General features: G+C 43.9%; 1 protein-coding gene across 2 annotated transcripts in view; it reads left to right on the top strand.

Annotated features, from left to right (window-relative positions):
- The window catches only part of Stpg4 (sperm-tail PG-rich repeat containing 4), a 32,699-nt gene extending 13,746 nt beyond the window's left edge, over positions 1–18,953 (top strand). For both annotated transcript variants that reach the window (XM_076942486.1, XM_034514605.2), the window contains 2 exons: positions 13,109–13,213; positions 18,810–18,953. In XM_076942486.1, coding sequence (XP_076798601.1) covers positions 13,109–13,213; positions 18,810–18,926 — 222 coding nt within the window. In that variant the 3' untranslated portion in view covers positions 18,927–18,953. The remainder of the gene's footprint in view (positions 1–13,108; positions 13,214–18,809) is intronic.
- The last annotated feature ends 1,522 nt before the right edge of the window (positions 18,954–20,475 follow it).

Below are 20,475 nucleotides of genomic sequence, written 5' to 3' on the forward strand. Positions count from 1 at the left end.
TTCCCTACCTTCAATAATGGTACCAGTTTTTAACGTTAATGTATATAACATTTGCTACATTTTGATTTTGCTCTCTGTCAAGCCACATGTTTCTAGAACTTTTCATTTTCTTGACATCAATAACTGCTTTAGTTTTGTTTAGCTTGTTAAGGATCCTAGCTTCTCAAACAAACAAACAAAAAAAAAACACTAAAAACAAACCCAAGAAATTCTTTCAGTAATGCTCAAAGGCATTGGATAATCTCCCAGTTGCTCTGGAGAGGTATCCCATCCTGCTCAAAACATTCTATTGCTCTCTTGTAGTCTAAACTTTCTGGCTTCATGCATGCTCTTTCTGGAACATTCCTTGGCTATGTCATGTTGCATGCCACCATCTTGGTAGAACATACTGGTTACCCTCCTAAACTTAAAGGTGGCTCCATTTTGGAGACGTCACACTTGTAAAATGAGGCACAGAGATACAACATCTCTAAGTTCTCTGAGTGTGTGAAGCATCAGGAGACACTGGGCTGACTTTTTTTTTTTTTTTTTTTTTTTGCAGTTTTCTGGAATGTTTCTTTTGTGGAGACCCTTGCCCTGTCTCTTCTCAGACACCACCTTATCTATTCCGTCTTCTGAATAGATCAATTCGCTGATTTGGAACCCCCTGTTCCTCAGAAAAGGGTCTTTTTATTTTCAGGGAAAATGTTCCCGGGCAAAAAATTAGCCTGGGGCTCTGATTCATGTCTGTCCTGAACACACACTCTTGGAGGAGCCGTGTGCTTGGTTTAGACCCATATACTTGCGAAACTGCAAAGTCCTTTGATCTTTGCAGAGGAAGACAGTGGCCTGCTGGGTGTGTGCTCGCACAGAATGCTTGTAAGAAGAACTTACTTTGGATGTCTGGAGATGAATGCATGAACTCATACACTCAGCCAGATGAATGTGCTCTTATACTCAGGCCATTATAATCCAGTTTCTTTCTTGTTAAAATTCATGAGGCTGACCTTATCATCCACTTTAATTTTTCTAGAAGTTGACATGATATTTATAGAATTGTTAAGGACTTAGGCCTGGAAGCAGCTTCGAAAGTTACCTGTACAGTGGTTTCTGGCTGTAGCACAGTATTCTGTTTTGGGCACAGATGGTCCAGTTTATCCTCAGCATGTGAGGTAGTAGCATATACCTGTCTTTATTTGGGAAGCCAATAGTGGAAATTAATTGCCTAAAGTCACATGGCCATTAAAGGAAGAGTTAAGATTTATACCTTCTTCATATTGATCCTAAGAACATTCCTGCCTAAGGAATGACTATGGTCTTCATGTAGTAGAAGCTGATTTGGAGCCACAGAAACAGTGGCCACAGTCCACTGGTTGCTATCATGTCCATCAGACCCTTAACGCTTGAGGGAAGCTAGGCACTGAGCTAAAACTGTACAGAGGGATTTGATGGAGTCTACTCTCTTCATATGGAGTGCTAACCATTGAACATTTGCTTCTTGGGCAAAAATATTGGTGGAATTGGTGCAATTGGCATATAAGTATAGTCCTAGGCATTTGGGAGGGCTCGAGTTCAGGAGTGGCCTAGGTTATACAGAAAGGATATATGAGACAAGATGGAAATATAGGTGAATGGTAGAGAACTCACCTAGATTGTGAAGGACCCTGGGATCAACAGTCAGTGTCCTTCTGTCCCCCCCACCCCCAACCACACAAAGAAAGAAAAAAATAAAGATTAGTGGAGTTTATCCTATAGAAGAATCTCTGTACGTCCAGATGGAAGAGAGCCACAGTCTGAGGCCAGGAAGAACACCAACTGCTGTGGAGTCGGTTGACGTCAGTATATCCCAGCCATGTGCATGGGTTTCTATCAGGCACAGGAGATGAAGATGCACAGCATGAAAACTTAACTAAGATGGAAGTCTTGAACAGGAGACGAAGATTCTCCTAGTAATAGAATTGTTATCAACACTGAGGTGAGAAAGATGGTTTTCAACCAAGGAGTCTATGGCCAGCCCAACTAGCAATCAACTGTGAAAATGGAATAAAAATATTTTCCAACACAGTATGGCTGAGAGGATGACACAGTGGGTAGAGCACTTGCCATGAAAGCCTGAGGGACCTGAGTTCAAGTCCCCAGTACCCACATAAGGCTGGGCACAGTAGTGTTTACCTTTAATCCTAGTGCATCTAAGGCACAGTGTTTCCACATAAGAGATGAGAATGCACAGAAGGCTGTGAGTTGCTTAGGTCGGCATATGGGACGGCAAACAACGAAGAAGGTGTCTTAGAGTTTCTGCTGCTTACCCCTCACACTGCTGTTCTCATCACTGAAAGAAGTCAGGATAGGGGACTGGATGACACCTGGCCTCCTGGGGGAGGGAGGGAAACATGCACAGCACCTTATGCGAGTGAAGAACAAGGCACCTCTTAACTCCAGGGAAAACTAAAGGCTGTGGAAATTGCTGCCAGGGCCACGGTCCTCTAGTAACCAACTGATGGATGATTTGAAACACCATTTTCAATGGGAAGAGAGGGGGAGAGCCACGCTGCGACTCATCCCAAGAGGCAGTCAGTGGACTTCTACAGTGGAAATCAGGGAATAGCAACAGACCCACAGCGCTGCCCCACAGCTAAGAGTTACGCAGACCTGTTTTAGGTTCTCTAAAGGACATGCGTAAAGCTGTTTTGGTGTTAGTCATGATATAGGTTGGCTAAGTATGTGTCAATAAAATTCTGCATGCACCTCTCTCAGCTGTGTCACACATGCTCTTAGAAAAGGAAACAAAAGCAGGCCCCAGGCAATGAGATTGGAGAGGGACTGTGCTACCGTTCGGTGTTTATTAAAAGGTTTTTGCTACTGTTTTTCCCCTAAACTGTATTTATTTAATTCCCATTCTCAAATTTTTTTTTTTTTTTTTTTGGTTTTTCGAGACAGGGTTTCTCTGTTTAGTCCTGGCTGTCCTGGAACTCACTCTGTAGACCAGGCTGGCCTCGAACTCAGAAATCCGCCTGTCTCTGCCTCCCAAGTGCTGGGATTAAAGGCGTGCGCCACCACCGCCCGGCCCTCAAAAATTTTTTAAAAAATTACATTGATTTGTGTTTACATGTGTTTGCACATGAGCATGTATGCATTTGCACACATGCAGGTGTGTGTAGAAGTCAGAGGTCAGGTCACATTTGCAGGAGTGCATTCTCTGGACTCTGTGGATTGTACTCAGGTTGACAGTCACAATGGCAAGGTAAAACCTGCAAAGTCAGCCATCTCAAAATTCAAAAACTTAGTAAAAATACAAAAGAGTAAAGATAAGTGAATATAAATTTCAGGTTTTCTGATATTTAATGGTGGCATAGTGAGTTTTTAAAAAACATTTTTTATTTGTGTGTAAATCTGGGCACATGAGTGCCGTGGACCACCTGTGCGGGTCAGAGGACAACTTTTGAGAGTTCTCAGCATAAACTGAGTATTCAGGATTCTGTGGAAATGAGCCTCCTCAAGACGTCTCACCAGCCACAGCTCAGTGTTTGGGAACTTGATTTTATTTCTGAAATAGGGGTTTGCTCTGTGGCCCATTCTGGCAGAAACTTGTCCCACCTTCCAGTTCCAGGATTACAGGGGTGCACTCCCCATCCAGCCCATCCCCCTCCCAAACCTAGCTCTGACCTTAGGAAAAACAAAACACCAAATAAAAAACAATGTGAAGTTCTATTGTCCTGAACACATTCTCTCAGTATTTTGGTAGCTTAAATCATTGTTTTTTTGAAAGACTAATAATGTCAGCAGTGTAGTCTGTCATGGCTTTATCATCCATAGGCCATCGTGCTCTCCCTATGGTCTGCACTCCACCACTTTTATTGCTTTATGAGATGCTACAGTAAAACCTGTGTGCTCTCATTGAAGTGGGCTTACATCTTGGCTTTAATGTACTGCTCAATGATCATTTCAGCACAAGGAAGAAAAGCTGACGTATCAGCCTGCCAGTAGTGGTGGGCGCTGGTGTGACGGTGAGGAGAGGCTTATGTTTAGTTTGGGGGACACATTTCACATAGCCGCAGGCTAGCCTCCACCTTTATGTGTAGCTGATGACCCCTGAGCTCCTCACCCTCCGGCCTCCACCTCCCAAGTGCCTGGCCACAACCTGCTTTTCATTCTTGCCTTTTACCGTGGTCACTGCTCTGTTGCTGGGAAGACACACCGTGACCAGTGCAACTCTTATAAAAGAAGGCATTTAAGTTGGGGCTGGCTTGCAGCTTCAGAGGGTTAGTCCATTATCATCATGGTGGGAAACACGTTGGCATGCAAGCGGGTGCTAGAGCAGTAACAGAGAGAGGGGAGGGACATTGAGAGAGACATCTTCAGATAAGGCCACACCTCCTAACCCTTCTAGCCCTCTGAAGTGACTAAGCACTCAGTGTAAGAGCCTATGGGGCCATGCTCATCTAAACCACCACAGCTTTCTTTCAGGAAAATGTGCAGGCTGCCGACTGTGGAGAAAGTCCTTGTTGAATCCTGAGTCACTATTCCTCTGTTATGAGCCCTCCATGTACGCTCTGGTAACAGGTCTTTGCCTGGTTAATTATCAAGTTGGTCTTAATTTTCTTTTGCTGTTGTTGGTTTGCATAAACTATATTTTTAGAAGTGTTTCAGGGATTTTGCCTTTATTCTTTGGTTTTATTTATACAAAAGGTCAAAATACAAAATTCTGGTGTCAGCAAATTAGGTGGTGTGTTATCACCTTCTGGTCCAGGAGCCCCAGGGAAGAAAAGAATGTATTGGCCTTTCTCCCACACCTGGCGCTTCATATAGTGATCAAATGTGTCAAATAGAAAAGTGAAATCTGTATTTCTTCCTCTTTTTTAAACTACATATTTAAATTTAAGTTTTGCTTTAGATTTTTTTTTAAATTTCCTTCTAAATTTTAATTTTAGTGTTTTTAAAAAAGACACTATCTCTTTATATAGTCTTGGGATTGGCCTGGAACTTGTTATGTAGACCAGGCTGGCCTCAAACTCAGAAATTCACCTGCTTCTGCCTCCTGAGTGCTGGGATTAAAGATCCCTGCCTCCATGTCTAGCGATGAACACCTTTAACTCCAGTTCCTCTGAAATGCATTTTGGGTTTATGGTGAGGTTACAGTGCCATCTGAGCCTGTTGACTCTGACTCAGCACAAGCTGCCACCCTGCTGTGTGTGTCAGACCTGTGGTCACCAGAAATCTGACCTGTGGAGCTCAGACATCCAGCATAGACAAACATTGGCCAGGTCATCTTCTTTATAGAACAAAGTTAGCTATAAAATGTGTATGCACACCTGTTTCTCCTCCCGCTGTGGCCTGTGAGGAGCTCAGTGGAGTCTGTCTATTGGGTTTGCATTGTAATCTCCCAGTGTACTAGTAAAGAAAACTGATGACGATAAGAAAGCAGAGTAGATTATTTTGTGTGATTTTACTTTTTAAAATATATAATGGTGAACTTATTTACTCTGTTACTATTGTGACTTTGTGAATACATCGTACAGTGTGTGTGATCCATTTCTCTAACATTGCTGGACAAATTTTATTTCTTGATATTTTATTCCAATTTCTTTCTCCCTTTCCTGTTCCACATTAGCTGTCCCTTAGTGCAGCCACTGCTCATCTTAAGCTATTCTTTCTTTTTAATTCTCTTGTTTTCTGTCACATACATTTCCAGTCAGCTTCTAGAACTGTTAGGGAAAGGTTTACAAAGCCCCAAACATCACATGCCTCAGAAACATGTAACAGTATTCAAATGCTTCCAATCTTAAACAAAATTAACTCACAAATTTAAATTCAAAATCAGAAATAACAAAATCCCTTCAGTGGATATTCTATACCCTTCATGGGATATATATATATATATATATATATATATATATATATATATATACATTTTAAAAACTGTGCATCATATGTATATATTCCAGTTTTAATTTTATGTTTATGGATTTTTGCCTGAACATATCTGAATGCCACATGTACAGCACCTGTGGAGGCCGGAAATGTCATGGGATCACTTAGCACTGGAGTTATGAATAGTTCTTAACTTTCATATGGGTGATGGAATTAGAATCCAAGTCCTCTGAAAAAGGAGCCAGTGTTCCTAATCCCTGAGCCATCCCTCCAGCACCTAAAATGTTTTAATTAACATGTATTAATAATACATGATTCACTATGACATTCTCACAAATACACAGACTGACCTTGACCAGTTCACCTGCTTGTCCTTCTAGATCCTGTCTGCCTCCTGATGATTGCCGTCCCCAGCCCACCATCCACTTTCTTCTTTCTCTTTCTTAATATAAAAAAAATTAATGAGGTTTGGTGTGCAGTTGAGTGGTAGGCACTTGCCTAGAGTTCCTGAGACTCTGGGTTCAATATCTGGTCCCAAAGGGAAAAAGATTGGAAGCAAGAAAGGAAGGAAAGAAAGAAGGAAAGAGGGAGAGGGAGGAAAGAGGGAGGGAGAGAGGAAGAGAAGAAGAGAGGGGGTTAAAGAGAAAACAAAAAGCAAATTGACTTTGAACTTGAAAACCAAAGTCCTTCCATCCTAAAGTCATTTTCACTGTGCTCATATAATAGGTGCACTTGTTAGTGCACACACACACAGACAGACAGACACAGACACAGATACACACACATAAACACACACACACAGACCCCGCATACAGACACAGAGACACACACAGAGAGACACACACACAGACATACAGACAGACTGACACAGATACAAACACAGACACACACAAACACACACAGACACACACAACATACACACACAGACAAACAGACATACACAGATACAGATACTGGAGAAGGCACATACAGACACACACACACACACTCACAGTCACACATGTACACACACACATACCTGTTATAGACTTCTTGTTCTATATTGGGGGATTCAGTAGGCAAGTGATTTATATTTTGTTCCCAAAGTGTGGGGTTTCCCAGGAGGAGTATTTGGAAATCTGGTTGGATAATGATCTTTAGCCTCAGATTTCAAATGTAAGGTTGTACAGCTATTGGTGATTTACAGTTTTATTAATTTCTTAGATTTATTTATTAGTTTATGAGCATTGGTGTTCTATCTGTATGTATGAGGCAGGTAGATCAAAAGTCCAAGCTGACCCTTGACTCCACAGTGAGTCTGAGGTCACTCTGATCTACATAGCAAGTTGCAAGTAGGAGTACAAAGTGAGATCTGTCAACAGCAGAAACGCCACTGACACCAAAAAATCCAGCCCCAAACAGGACAGTGCATGCCTGTGCCTGTGGGGGTGGTGGTTAGAAAACTGCATGTGTACATGCGCATAAATGCAGACACTCACACCTATCCACAAACAAGCACAGAAACCCAAGAGAGACAGGGATTAGTTCAATGGTGTGGCAGTCACTTTGTGTGTGTGGGCCTTGGGTTTGATTCCTAGTACCAAACCAGAACAACCTCACTAATTGTGCATTGACCTAATCATCCTGTCATATACAGAGACAGCCAGTCATAGAAGTGTATCTTCAAAGGAGCCAGGCCTGAGGGCTCACGATGGCTCATATCTGTAATCCCAGCTCCTGGGAGTTGGAGGGAGGAACATCAAGATTTCAGGCTAGCACTGGCTACATCAAAAGTCCTAGGATATTTTAAGCTACATAAAACCTCATCTCACAACTAAACAAAAATGAAATCAAAAGCCAAAGAACAAATACACCATCAAGGAATTGTTCACAATGATAATAACTTAGTTGCCAGAAGAAAGAAAGTGATCTGTAAAGAATTTTACATACCCACCCAAAGGACCATTTATAGTCACTACAGTGATTACACATTATAAAATGGCACTTCACATTTTGATGACTTAATGGAACAGTTAAAAATGCAGCAGACAGTAACCTCAGCATTCAGTAGACAGAGGCAGATGTATCTCCATAAACTCGAAGCCAGCCTATTCTACATTGTGAGTGCTAGGCCAGCCAGAGATGCATAGTTAGACCCTGCCCCTGAATGAGTGAACAAATGAATGAATGCAATGGACAGGCCTGGAGAGATGGGTTGGCAGTTAAGAGAACTGGCTGCTCTTCTAGAGGATCAGAGTTTGGTTCTGAGCACCCATGTAGCAACTTACAGCAATCTGTCAACTCTAGCTCCAGAAGATGTGATACCCTCTCCTGGCCTATATACACATGGTGCACATACACTCAAGCTCACATACACACATTAAATAAAGAAATAATCCTGTTTTAAAAGAAAAAATGCAACATTCAAATAACAAATACAAATTGTGATTAATTTGGCGAGATTATATATATATATATATATATATATATATATATATATATATATATATATGCAGGAAATGTGAGCGAAATTGCTTTCACTGGCTTTGTGAGATGCTGAGACCTGGTGAGGTAGTTATTTCTTTTCTAACGCCTTATGATTTCTCAAAACAGAGTTTTTGAAGATAGATAATATCTTGTTAGTGGAAACAAATCTGATGTCAAACGACCATATTTTCTTTATTTGATGTAAAGACCATGTCCAGTTGTTTTGCTATTTCTAACACCTGACAGCCCTGTGCCGAATATGGAATGGAAGGAAGACAGGGCACAGGCACAAGTGACAGCCTGTGCTATCTGTTCCAATCACAAGTAGGACAAAGCTCCCTGGATGCTGGTATCAGAGTGTGGCATCCTATATATCAAAGAGAGCTGGCTCGTCCCAGCAGTTCCAGGACTCAAGGAATGAGTTCAATTAAAAAGTAACCTGACAGTTTGAATATCCACGGGAACTCAGAGTAATTAATAAACATGGTCGGATGGAAAAAAACAGAAAATTAATTTTTGCTTGGATGGAACTTGGAAATTAGGGTGGTGACAGGAGATCCTTATTCAGTCTCCTCACTGACGAGCCGCACTTGTGGATAACAGGAAAATATGCTTCAAATATAGTCACAGATGTACTAGGATTTAAAGGTATGATGCCTATCCTGGCGATTGTTTTCTTTAAAAAGACAAACAGTCTGTGGAACTTTTCCAATGGAGTTGACACCAGCAGTGACATTTTACTGCCCAGCTGTGAGCAGAGTATGTCCTGAGACAGACTAAACTTACAACGTCTGACTACAAACGGAGAGAAAAGATGAGGAGAAAAAAAAAATAGCAAGTGATAGAAACCCATCCCAAATTAGCCTGAGCGAAAAACCAAAATAATATAAAATAATGGAAAGGTCAGTCTGTGTCTTAGTTTTCCAGTGCTGTAACTAAGCACCACAGGCTGGATACATTGTGTAGAAACCAGGTTCTTAGACTCACTCTTGCTGTGATGAAACACCAGGGCCATTATCAAAAGAAGCAGCGCAGGAGCCTGGAGGCTGGGGCCTGGAGGCAGGAGCTGATGCCGAGGCTGTGGAGGGCCACTGCTCACTGCTCAGTGCGGCTTGCTCAACTGCTTTTTATAGAACCCAGGACCACCAGACCAGGGATGGCCCCACCCACAATGATGGCTCTAGCTCATCAATCTCTGATCGGGAAATGCCCTATGTGATTTTGGAGGCATTTGCTTAATTGGGGCTCTGTCCTCTCAGAGGATTTTAGCTTGTGTCAAGTTTATATAAAGCTATCCAGGACAGTCCCTCCTTGTCACCGTGATACATATCACCATTAACCCTTTCCTTTCTCACTCATTCCCAGTATCTCACAGTGAAAACACAGAGCTCTGAAAGTCAAACAGTAAAAGTTCTGTCTCTTTAAAATATCCAACCTCTTTAAAAATCTAAAATCTCTTTCAAAAGTTCAAAGTCTTTTTTAGCTGTGGCCTCTTGTAAAAAAATAAAAAATGTGTTGAATATTTTCCTCAAAAGGGAAGAACCAGGGCCCAGTCACTGTGGTGGATTGCCCCGGTGCTGTTTGTATTTTGATGTTAATTCTGCTTCCTCCAGAGGGGCTGCCTCAGAAGAAGAGTGGATCTCCTACTCAGGGGATTTTTAGGTGAATCTTCTCCCCATTTTAACTGGTCAAATAAAGGCAAGAGCCTGTGATTGGGCAGTGGAAGGGAAAGGTGGGGCTGGAGGTTTTAGAGAGGGAGAGGAAAGAAGTGGAGAGAGAGAGAGAGAGAGAGAGAGAGAGAGAGAGAGAGAGAGAGAGAGAGAGAGAGAGAGGAGAGAGAGATAAAGAAGAAGAAGAAGAAGAAGAAGAAGAAGAAGAAGAAGAAGAAGAAGAAGAAGAAGAAGAAGAAGAAGAAGAAGAGGAAGAAGAAGAAGAGGAAAGACGTAGAAGGAAGATGGAGTAACAAGGGATGTCATAGCTGGGGTATAGAGTGGTGTAGTGGTGTATATATTTGCCCAATCTAGGTGTGCAGTATATAAATATTATAACTGAGTTGTATGTTCTTTGCATGGGCTTATGGTGTTGGAGATGTACTGCAACAAGTCATAGTCATTTGTACTTTTCTGTGAGTTAGGTCAGTGCAGGCCAGTTATCATTTTTCATTTACCTTTGCAATGCAGCCATTATCCAAGAGCTTGTCCTCCAGGCCCTGTCCCTTCTTGCCTGCCCTGACCTTCCCTTCCCTCTCATTGCTCCCAACACGGACCCTTCCTCCAGCTGTCTCGCCTTCAAATGCTCCTCTTCCTCCTATCCATCCCAGCTCAGATGTAGCTTTCCAAGGGCCTCTCATCACATACATCCCTTTGGATGATGTACAGTACATATAATATTTTACATTTTTCTGATGTTCTTCACTAAAATATAAGCCATACCAAAATAAAAAGTATGTTTTTTTGTGTCAACTAAGACTCAGTTCTCCTAATGGATCAGCAGTGGGTTTTTTGTTGTTTTGGGTTATTTATTTATTTATTTATAAACAGGGTTTCTCTGTGTAGTCCTAGCTATCCTGGAATTCACTCTGTAGATCAGGCTGGTCTCAAACTCAGATCTGCCTGCCTCTGTCTCCTGAGTGCTGGTGTTGAAGGTGTGAGCCACCACTGCCCAGCTGAAACAGTGGTTTTAAGTAGCAGCATTGTAAAGAAGGTAGGATTTGTTTTAATGCTGTAAAAGGCCCTTTAACGAGCAGTTTAGGCTAGACTCCTCTATGTGTGCAGCTGAGTGTGACTTCTGTTTTCATAGCCACAGAGGGCAGAGGACATGAGGCCAGTGACAGGGAGGGCGAGAGAAATGCATTGTGTCCTCCATTGAGGACGATCCCTGAAACTGCACATGTCAGCAACTTCCAACTTTTCATGCTGATGTAACTCATGCGGTTGCACCTAGATGCCCAAGCAGTCAGGAGACTGCGTTTTTATTCTGAGTACACATGTCCTCAAACCAAAATTGTCCTAATGCCCCAAATAGGAGACCAGATATTAGATGATCATTTCCTGTTATGTTCTAGCCATTGCCTGGAACATGGTATATTGGTTGAAAGATTTAACTAGAGAAACACTTCTGTTTTTGTTTTCCTGGCTGCTGTAAAGCAACAAAGAATGACACAGTTGGGTGTTTGTTCTACCCAGGGAGAGGGATTTCAGAAGCCCTGGGTCAAGTCTTCGCTTTGCTGGTTTCTTCTAAGTGTGAGGAGACCTTCGGTCTGTCTTCTGTCCTAATTGTGGAGCTTGCTGGAATGTCTTGGCATCCCTTGTGCTATAAATATTTCTCTCCTTTTTTCTTCATATGGTGTTTTCTCTCTCTCCCTCTGCTGTGCATGTGTGTGTGTGTCTCCATCCAAATGTCTCTTTTCAGCAAAGAGAACACCAACCACACTGGACATGCACCCACTGGGATGACAAAACCTCAGTGTGAATTAGACTCTGTGTCCAAGTAAAGTCGTATTCTGAGGTCCTGGCAATTCAGAAGTCACAGGACTAAAATGTGTTTGAGCAGTATGTGAGGTAGCATGCACCATTCAACACGATCAAGCACAGAGTGAGTTCACTGGCCATGTAAGTTTGGGGGTAGAGACACAACTCAACAGAACAACTCGGGGTGCTGTGATCTGCTGCTGCACAGGCTCCATGCATTGGTCACTGCTGCTCTTCTTAGTGCTTAAGGGGTTAGTAAAGGCCTACCATTTCTATACTCGCATTGGCTAATCCAAGTCAGAACCAAAATAAGTAAAGCTTCAGGGTCAGCCTCCAGAAAAATGCACAGAGCTCCTGCAGGCTGAGTCTTTTCAGCAACATGGCTTCCTAACCCATGTTGGGTCCTGCCTGCACCCTTCCTTACGTGTGAGCTGCTCTGAGCTCAGTCCAGATCCTACTTCATTTATTGGTGTAACTCCCATACCTTGATCCCTTTGGCAAAAGCAACCGGAGGGGAAAGGTCCACCGAGCATCCTCAGGAGGGGGGGTTAAAGCCTCCCCACCAAGCAGAGGGATGCTCATCATGAAAAGTTTCCTGTGGTTTCTGCTCACCCCAAGTTCTGGGATTCAAGCCAGGTGGTTATTCTGTCCTCCCCTGGGGCCAAGTGTCAATAGCTTATTGTGCTGGTTAGTTTTATGTCACCTTGACACAAACTAGAGTTATCTGGAAGGAGGGAAGCTCAACTGAGACCATGCTTCCTCAGATCCTACTGCAGGGCATTTTCTTAGTGATCAGTGTGGGAGGGCCCAGTGCACAGTGAATTGTGCCATCCCTGGGCTGGTGGTCCTAGGTTATATAAGAAAGCAGGCTGAGCAAGCTGTGGGGGGCAAGCCAGTAAGCAGCATCCTCCATAGCCTCTGCACCAGCTTCTGCCACCAGGTTCCTGCCTTGTTTGAATTCCTGTCCTGACTTCCTTCAGTGATGGAGGTAGAAGCCAAATGAACTCTTTTCCTCCCCAAGCGGCTTTGGTCACGGCGTTTCATGGCAGCAGCAGCAGAAACCCTAACTAAGACGCACCCCAGGGACTTGGTCTCCTTCCCTCCTTTTATGATTATACCTGGGGCAGCTAGGCAGATATCATGGTCACTACTCCAGTTTCTTATGCTTTTAGGTCACACTCATACGAGTCTGCAAACCTAGATCTGGAAGTTTCTATTATATCAGTGACTCATGTGTCTATTTGTAGAAGGCGAATAATGCCTTAAAATAATCAAACATTAATGAAAATAAAAACATTCCTTTTCTTTTTAAAAATATTTTTCAGCATGAGGGCCCTGGGCCAGGTGACTATGACTCGAGAGCACCCCGAACAGGCTCTGTGACTTCTTGTTTTCGGTCTAAGGTTCCCCGATTCTTGCCCATCAGTTCAGTAAGTATTCTAAGAGACACACTGTGGAGAAGGGTAGGTGTTAGGATTTCACTTGTGTAAGTGAGGGGCCAGGCAGGTGGAGGAGGGACCTGTAAGATACCACTGCAGTGTTATGAATTGAATGTTGATGCAGTGACTATGTGTCTGGAAGCTTCTGACGTAGGACTACCCTGGGCTCCAAGACTGTAGCTGCTTTACAGAGCTATGGACTCTCTGACCTGGCTATTTGGGCTGACACTGATATGAGGAACGCAGGAGCTGTCGCCAGACACCTGGAACTGCCATTCTGCACATGGCTTCTGGGAGCCTAAGGAAGTCAAAGGTTGAAACAGAAAGATTGTTCCTAAAGCAGATAGAACCATTACCTGGAATGGAGTTTACCATTTCAGAGCTGGTGTGGTAGGGCAGGATTTCAGTCTTCTGAGCACTTGGGAGACAGAGGAGGTGGATCTTTATAATTTTGATGTCAGTCTGTGTGTGTGTGTGTGTGTGTGTGTGTGTGAGAGAGAGAGAGAGAGACAGAGAGAGACAGAGACAGACAGAGAGAGAGACAGAGAGAAAGAGAGAGAAGAGAGAAGAGAGAAGAGAGAAGAGAGAAGAGAGACTGTGTATGTTTTTATGTATGTATGTATCTATGTGCATGCATGTACATATGTTTATGTACACATATATATGTATATTTGTGTCTATACATATTTTTTAAAGGAGAGATGATTTTATGTTTAAAAGCACTGACTGCTTTTCTGAAGGATCTAGGTTCTACTTATCAGCACCCACATGGTGGTTCACAATCACCTGTTACTTCAGTTTCAGGACATCTGACAGCCTTGTCTGAACTCTTCCGGTATCACACATGCATGGGAGCACAGACATACATGCACACAAACACATAAAAGAAATACAAAAAAAAAATTTTTTTTTTGTAATTGAAGAAAGGTGTTAATTGGGGGTGAGGGAAAACACACAGACACACACACAGACACATACACAGACACACACACACACACACAGACACACACACAGACACACACACACACACACACACACACACACACACACACACACACACGTCAGGCACACAGAGTAAAAGCCCTTCTGCAAAGCAGAAAAATCTGGTCTCTTTCTGAGGGCTAAGGTTTTTTGCATCTTTGAAGAGTTGCCATTCCCTTATTTGGGATTGGTCGATTTGAACTAAGACAGGATAGTTGATTGACCCACAACTGTTTTGTTCTGTGCAGATCCAGCCTTGAATTTGTTGAGCCAATTCATTAGCAGGCCCTGCTGTGAGAGGAACACAAACCTTCCAAAGGCCTTTGGTTTAAGCAGCCAGGCTTGGGTCTCACTCAGGTCAAGAGGGTGAGAAAGAAGCCGGCCATCTTGGAAAGTGTGTCACGGTTACTACCTAGCCATGGCCCCTCTCCCTGTCTGACTACCTGAGCGTCAACTCCTCATCACAATTCACTCCCCCCCCCCAGGTCACCTTAACTGCCCTTAGGGTTTGAGGATGTCAATGCTCTTAGCTGCTTCTGAGCTGACAAATGGTCAACAAGATGGGTGTCAGTCAGAGAGCCTGGGAGTCAGGGGTTGATCTAAAGGGCCACGGTAAAACTTAGCCTATGCTGATAATTCAGAGCATAAGATAGCTGTGCTATGATGGGTGTGTATTTAGAGCTTGTCATATCAGGGAAGTAGCTAACATCTTGACAGGGTGCCTCCATTATGGGAGACTGAGTCTGAGGAGCAGTCCATGGCTCACAGGGGTAGCCAGAACCAGTTTCTGAGGAGTTTGTCGCAGGCTCACGCAGTCAGTAGCCATCCAGGGCTTGACTCTGGTGTCATATATTCATACATCTAATCTTGCAACTGGAACTGCCATGGAGTGGCAAAATAACAGGGTATGGACCTTCTCATGAGGGGTGAGCAGGGCCTTTACTGAGATCCAGTGTTTTGACTAGTACCAAGTCTCCAGGCAAAACACAGGTTGTTCTTTGAGGCCCTGGTGAACAGGCACACACACAAGTCTCAGCAGGGCTGGGGTGGGGGGCAGCAGTGGGACCTTGGGAGACTGAGTCTTCTGAATTAGGTTTCTTTAGGTGTCTCTTTATAACAGTTCTCAACCTTCCTAATGCTATAATCTTTTTAATACAGTTCCCCATGTTGTGGTGACCTTTCCCCACAACCATAAAATTGTTTCATTGCTATTTCTTAAGTGTAACTTTTTTATGGCTACGAATCATACTTGTAAATATCTGATATGCAAGATATCTGATATTCAACCCCCCAAAGGTGTCTTGATCCACAGGTTGAGAACTACAGCTTTAGGGGATCATTATGGCCTTTTTTTTTTTTTTTTTTTTAAATCTTACCAGAGGACTGGGGTCACCACACACACTGTACAATGTAGATTGAGTTACTTCTGCCTTAAAGATAGGTCCACTGTTGTCACTCTGGAGGCTCTTAGGCAGCCTAAGCCTGGGAATTATCTCAGAACAGAACATCTTAATTACCTCAGTGGCCTTTTCTGTTTTACACGGGAAGGCCTCTCCTCCCTGTGAAAGTACACCAAGCCTGGGGAGTGTTTGGAGTTAATGCCCACCAGGCACAGAGCCAACTACTTGCCAGTCTTTCTCAAGATAAATGCCCTGTCTGTGGGCTTCGGGCATCTGTTTGCAGAACTGCCTTAAGCCCTTGTCCTAGAAACATCTTTTTTTCTTCAAAATAAATGTTTTCCTGTCCCGGATGATACATCTGGATGTAAATATTCAGTTTCCTTGGGACAGTTCTGGAGCCTGAGTGAGAGCTATGGGCTCTGCTAACTGAGTGCTTTAGTTTCTGGGTATGGGTTCTGATTCGGGTACTTTGAAGTCAGTGACTATTGCATATCCTACATATCAGATTCCCTCTTTTAAAAAAGAACTCCCACCAAGTCACACTTTGCCAATGGTTGATCTGAGAGATGGGGACAGCCTCACCACATGGGGACTGGCTGCACAACTCTCCAAGGGGACCTCCACAAAAGTGGGCAGGCATTTCTTCTTCTTCCAGTAGATGAGAATTCTGCCAGCCAGTCAGCCAGAGGTTTCCTTTGAAATCTAGAATGTTCATTATGATATGAGGTGTGAGAATTTAAGGGAACAGCCAAGAGTGAACTTTTGGGCTTTGGGAATTTGGAGTCCAACAGCAGTACCTGCCCACAGACACCCTTTGCCACGTGATAACCAAACCCCAAGAAAACTGAGCAAATTACTAGAAAGGGCAGTGTCCACTAAGTAGGGGCTGGAGTCCAGGGTTGCTGCTTTCTTTTAGAGGAAAATTTTAGTGTCACCTGGTGGTAATGAAATTAGGGCTGGAGGATCCTAGTGGATGTTCTCAAAGTGACAGAGCCACAGCCACCAGCCTTTGGTGGTTTTGTGTGTGTACCACCCCCAGTGTCTGTCTGTGGGCTGGTCTGAGAGGCTGCACACTCATGTTGCAGTTCCATTCTAATAAAGGCTTCTGCTTCCCTTGACATGTGGCCAGGACTTGATTAGATTTCCAGGCTGCTCCTTTGCTTTTGGCCAAGGAAACATCCTGCCTTTTAAAGCAGCCTTTGTAGGCAGCTGATGTCATCTAGAGGCTGACTGCTTTGGTCCATGCTCAGGGTGATGCTGCCTCCACCCACAGCCTCCTGGGGAGAAAGGATGAGCAGCAAGGGAGGGCAAGCATGTCCGGAGTGACAATAGTTAAGGACAGTGATGGAGCCAACGCTGACTGGACAGAGCACTGTCTGATTTGCTCCCCTACCAGACAAAACCACTGTACACATTGGTGGCTTGGCATCATACTGGGTCTGCCACTAGGACTCAAACTCAGGCCTGGTAGAATCTGAAGCCCATGTCACCATGGTTGTTCTCTTCCTCCTTCCTTGTTCTTCTCTCTCTCTCTCTCTCTCTCTCTCTCTCTCTCTCTCTCTCTCTCTCTCTCTCTCTCTATGTATGTGTGAAGTTTGTGTGTGAATGTGAAGTGTGTGTGAGAGAATGAGTGCATGTGTGCGTGTGTGTGTGTGCGTGTGTGTGTGTGCGTGTGTGTGTATGTGTCCGTGTGTGTGTGTGCGCGTGTGTCCGTGTGTGTGTGTGTGTGTGTGTGTGTGTGTGTGTGTGTGTGTGCGCGCGCGCGCGCGTGTGGGCGCATGCCTGTATGTGCCTGTGCATGTGTATAGGCCAGAAGACAGCACTGAGTGTCTATTTCTCGCATTCCTTACCTTATTCTTCTGAAGCACAGTGTCCCCTGAGTGCATTTTTTCAGCTAAGAAGGTAGCCAGCCAGCCAGCCCCAGGTGTCCCTCTATCTCTGGAGTTAAAGCATGTTCACGGTCATGATTGCCTTGTTCCATGGGTGCTGGGATCTCAGCTCAGGCCCTCACGGTTGTCCAGGAAATGCTCTTGACTACTGAGATTCCTCTGGAGCCTCTTTCTTCCCTGTTGTTGTTTTTGTTTTGTTTTTTAAAGACATGGTCTTATTTCTTATTGTATAGTCCAGTTTGGTCTTGATCTTCCTGCTTCCTCCTAAGTTTTCTGATTACAAGTATGTACCGCCATGCCAGAGCCTGCCCTTAACCGCCACACTGATGCTCTTTCAAGGAGCTCAACATAAGCACTCTCTTTGCTTTCAAGAATGTGCGTGTATCCCTCATGGGAAGCAACGACCATGAACTGTCTTGGTCTCAGGAAAGAGCACTCATTTCTGCTTTAAAGTGAGACTTTAGCTAACCACTTGACAAAATGTGTTGCTCAAGAATTTCAACAAAGTGAACACAAGATGTTTAAAAATGAGCACTTGGGTCAGTCTGGCAGTGGTGGCGCACGCCTTTAATCCCAGCACTTGGGAGGCAGAGGCAGGCGGATTTCTGAGTTCGAGGCCAGCCTGGTCTACAGAGTGAGTTCCAGGACAGCCATGGTTGCACAGAGAAAGTTCATCTTAGAAAAACAACAACAACAACAACAACAAAACAAGGTACTCAGGCTAGAGAGATGGCTCAGTAAGAGTCCGTGATGTTTTTACAGAGTACTCATGTCAGGAGGCTCACAACCATACACATGTGCATATACCCACAAACATACACACAAAAGATGCTGACCATGAGAGCTCATGGAGCCCACAGAAAGTGCTCGGACACACTTCATTTCTCACGGGAAGCAGTTGGGGCTTTTGACTTAGGCATGCCATTGTAGAGTCTCATCTCTCTAGCCACTTGCTGCTAGACCAGGGCTAGACCAGTAGACCTGACTACTGCTCCTGACCAGTAGTCAGGAGGAAGACAAGAATCTGTGACAAGAATGCCTGGGCTAGTGACAGTTGAAGAAATTGTGGTCTGAGGTCTCAGGAGAGAGTGAGCGTGCCCTCACCATATGTGGTGTCAGCAAGTACTGACTTCCTTGACCTTGTCTTGGCATCTCCCAGTCTTATGGTGACTCCCAAAAGGAGTCTCTTCAGGTCCCAAGACATTTCTTATTTCTCTCCTCAGGGAATGTGTCAGCTACAGCTCATCCGAGAGCTGGACACAGGCACTTATTAGGGTGTTGATCTCATCATGCCCCATTTGTTTTTGTCTGTTTCAGAAAACACCAGGCCCAGGAGCATATACATCTTCAAGACAGTTCCCTAGGCAGTCCTCAACCATCGCCAAAATGGGTAGAGAACACAGCCTCTTCTTCAATAACACAATTGGCTTTTAAAATAAAAACAATATTGGTGCCAAGCTACCTCAAGTTTTAACAAGTTCTTATGTTTAGAAAATGATCTTGCCTGTTTCTCGCAGGGGTTCACCAACAAGCAAGGGTAGTTGCCTGGGTGACTGTCATGTAGGGTCCTAGTCTGAAGAGTCAGTTGCTCCGCTTAATCCAAGAGTATAACCGTTCCTGAGACTGGCTCAGTCTGTGCCTTGTAGCAGTGTGCATGGCCCACTATGCCTAGGATATGTGCTGCATGGTCTTGGTTTCTCTAGCTCCATCACACTAATGTTGGAAGGCCTCCAGATCCCCTTGAAGACAATGGGTTGCTTACATCAAGCCACCGGTAGAATTGACAGACTCCCAAAAGGTAGTACTTTCTCTTTGTCAACTTCTTGAAAAGAACTCAACCATTACACAATCACATGACAGTTAACATCCTGGCCATCGATGGCTACATATCTGACAGAGGTCTCTGGAAAATACAAAGGAGCCTAATTAGGTCTGTTGCCTAATGACATTGAGGTACAAGTTTGTGGTGACACCCATAAAAACAAAGCCACTATCCGGTCTGTGGTGTGCAAGTATGTCACTATTCTACAGGACTTTTAGTGAAAGTGTCACCCCCTTCTCCATGTGCAGGAGATCATCACACGGAGGCTCTTGACTGCTGATTTTTTTCTCAGATGGAGGGAGGGGCCTGGTTATGGGATTCTCACCTGAGTGTACAGCCAGCCATGCTGCCCAACCAGATATACAATTCTGGCCTTGGCACATGGCCTCTATGAGGTGCTTAGAGGTGTATAGGCTAGGAAAGATTAAGAAGTCATTGTCTCTGCAGCTCTGGGGGAGCTATGGTCCATGCTGCTTGCAGACCTTCCTGTGTGGCTGTTCTAAGGGAACCCATGTGCCTTTTTGTCCAAAGTGAGCCCAGTAACTCATTGGCTTTCCAGAAGGAACTTTAGAACTATATCTCAGTTTGTCACTGGGACCCTGGGGGGTGGGTGGGGATAAACATTGTGTCTTCCTCAGGAAGGAGTTTTAGCCATAGATACATTATAGCTATTGTACAGAATAAAATGCTTGATAATAGATGACTATCATTTTACTGGTTTAATTATTGTACTATGGCTTTACTCTTTCTTTTGCTACGTATCATTTTTTTATATGTTTAACCTGTATATATGCATACGTGCATGCCTGTGAATGTGTGTGTGTATGTATGTGTTGGGAGTTACACATGGGCCTTTGTGTATGAGAAGCATGTGTTTTACCACCAAGCCTCGCCTGGCTCATTTATGAGTTTAGAGTGCATGCCTTCTACTTAAAAAAAAAAAAAAAAGAGTAAGTCTAAAGTAAAACAGTGTATTATGGGATAGGTTCAGTAGGCTAAAGAGCTAGAATCCATGCAACAGCTGAGCATGACAGTATGTACATAACCCAGTGCTGGGACAGAGGCAAAGAAGCAGGGCAAGCAGATCCTGAGTTCACTAGCCAGTTAGTCTAGCTGAAATGGTAACTTCCAGCTTCAGTGAGAAACTGTCTCAAAAAATGT

This window comes from Arvicanthis niloticus, chromosome 11 (assembly GCF_011762505.2).
Source record: "Arvicanthis niloticus isolate mArvNil1 chromosome 11, mArvNil1.pat.X, whole genome shotgun sequence".
Taxonomy (NCBI): domain Eukaryota; kingdom Metazoa; phylum Chordata; class Mammalia; order Rodentia; family Muridae; genus Arvicanthis; species Arvicanthis niloticus.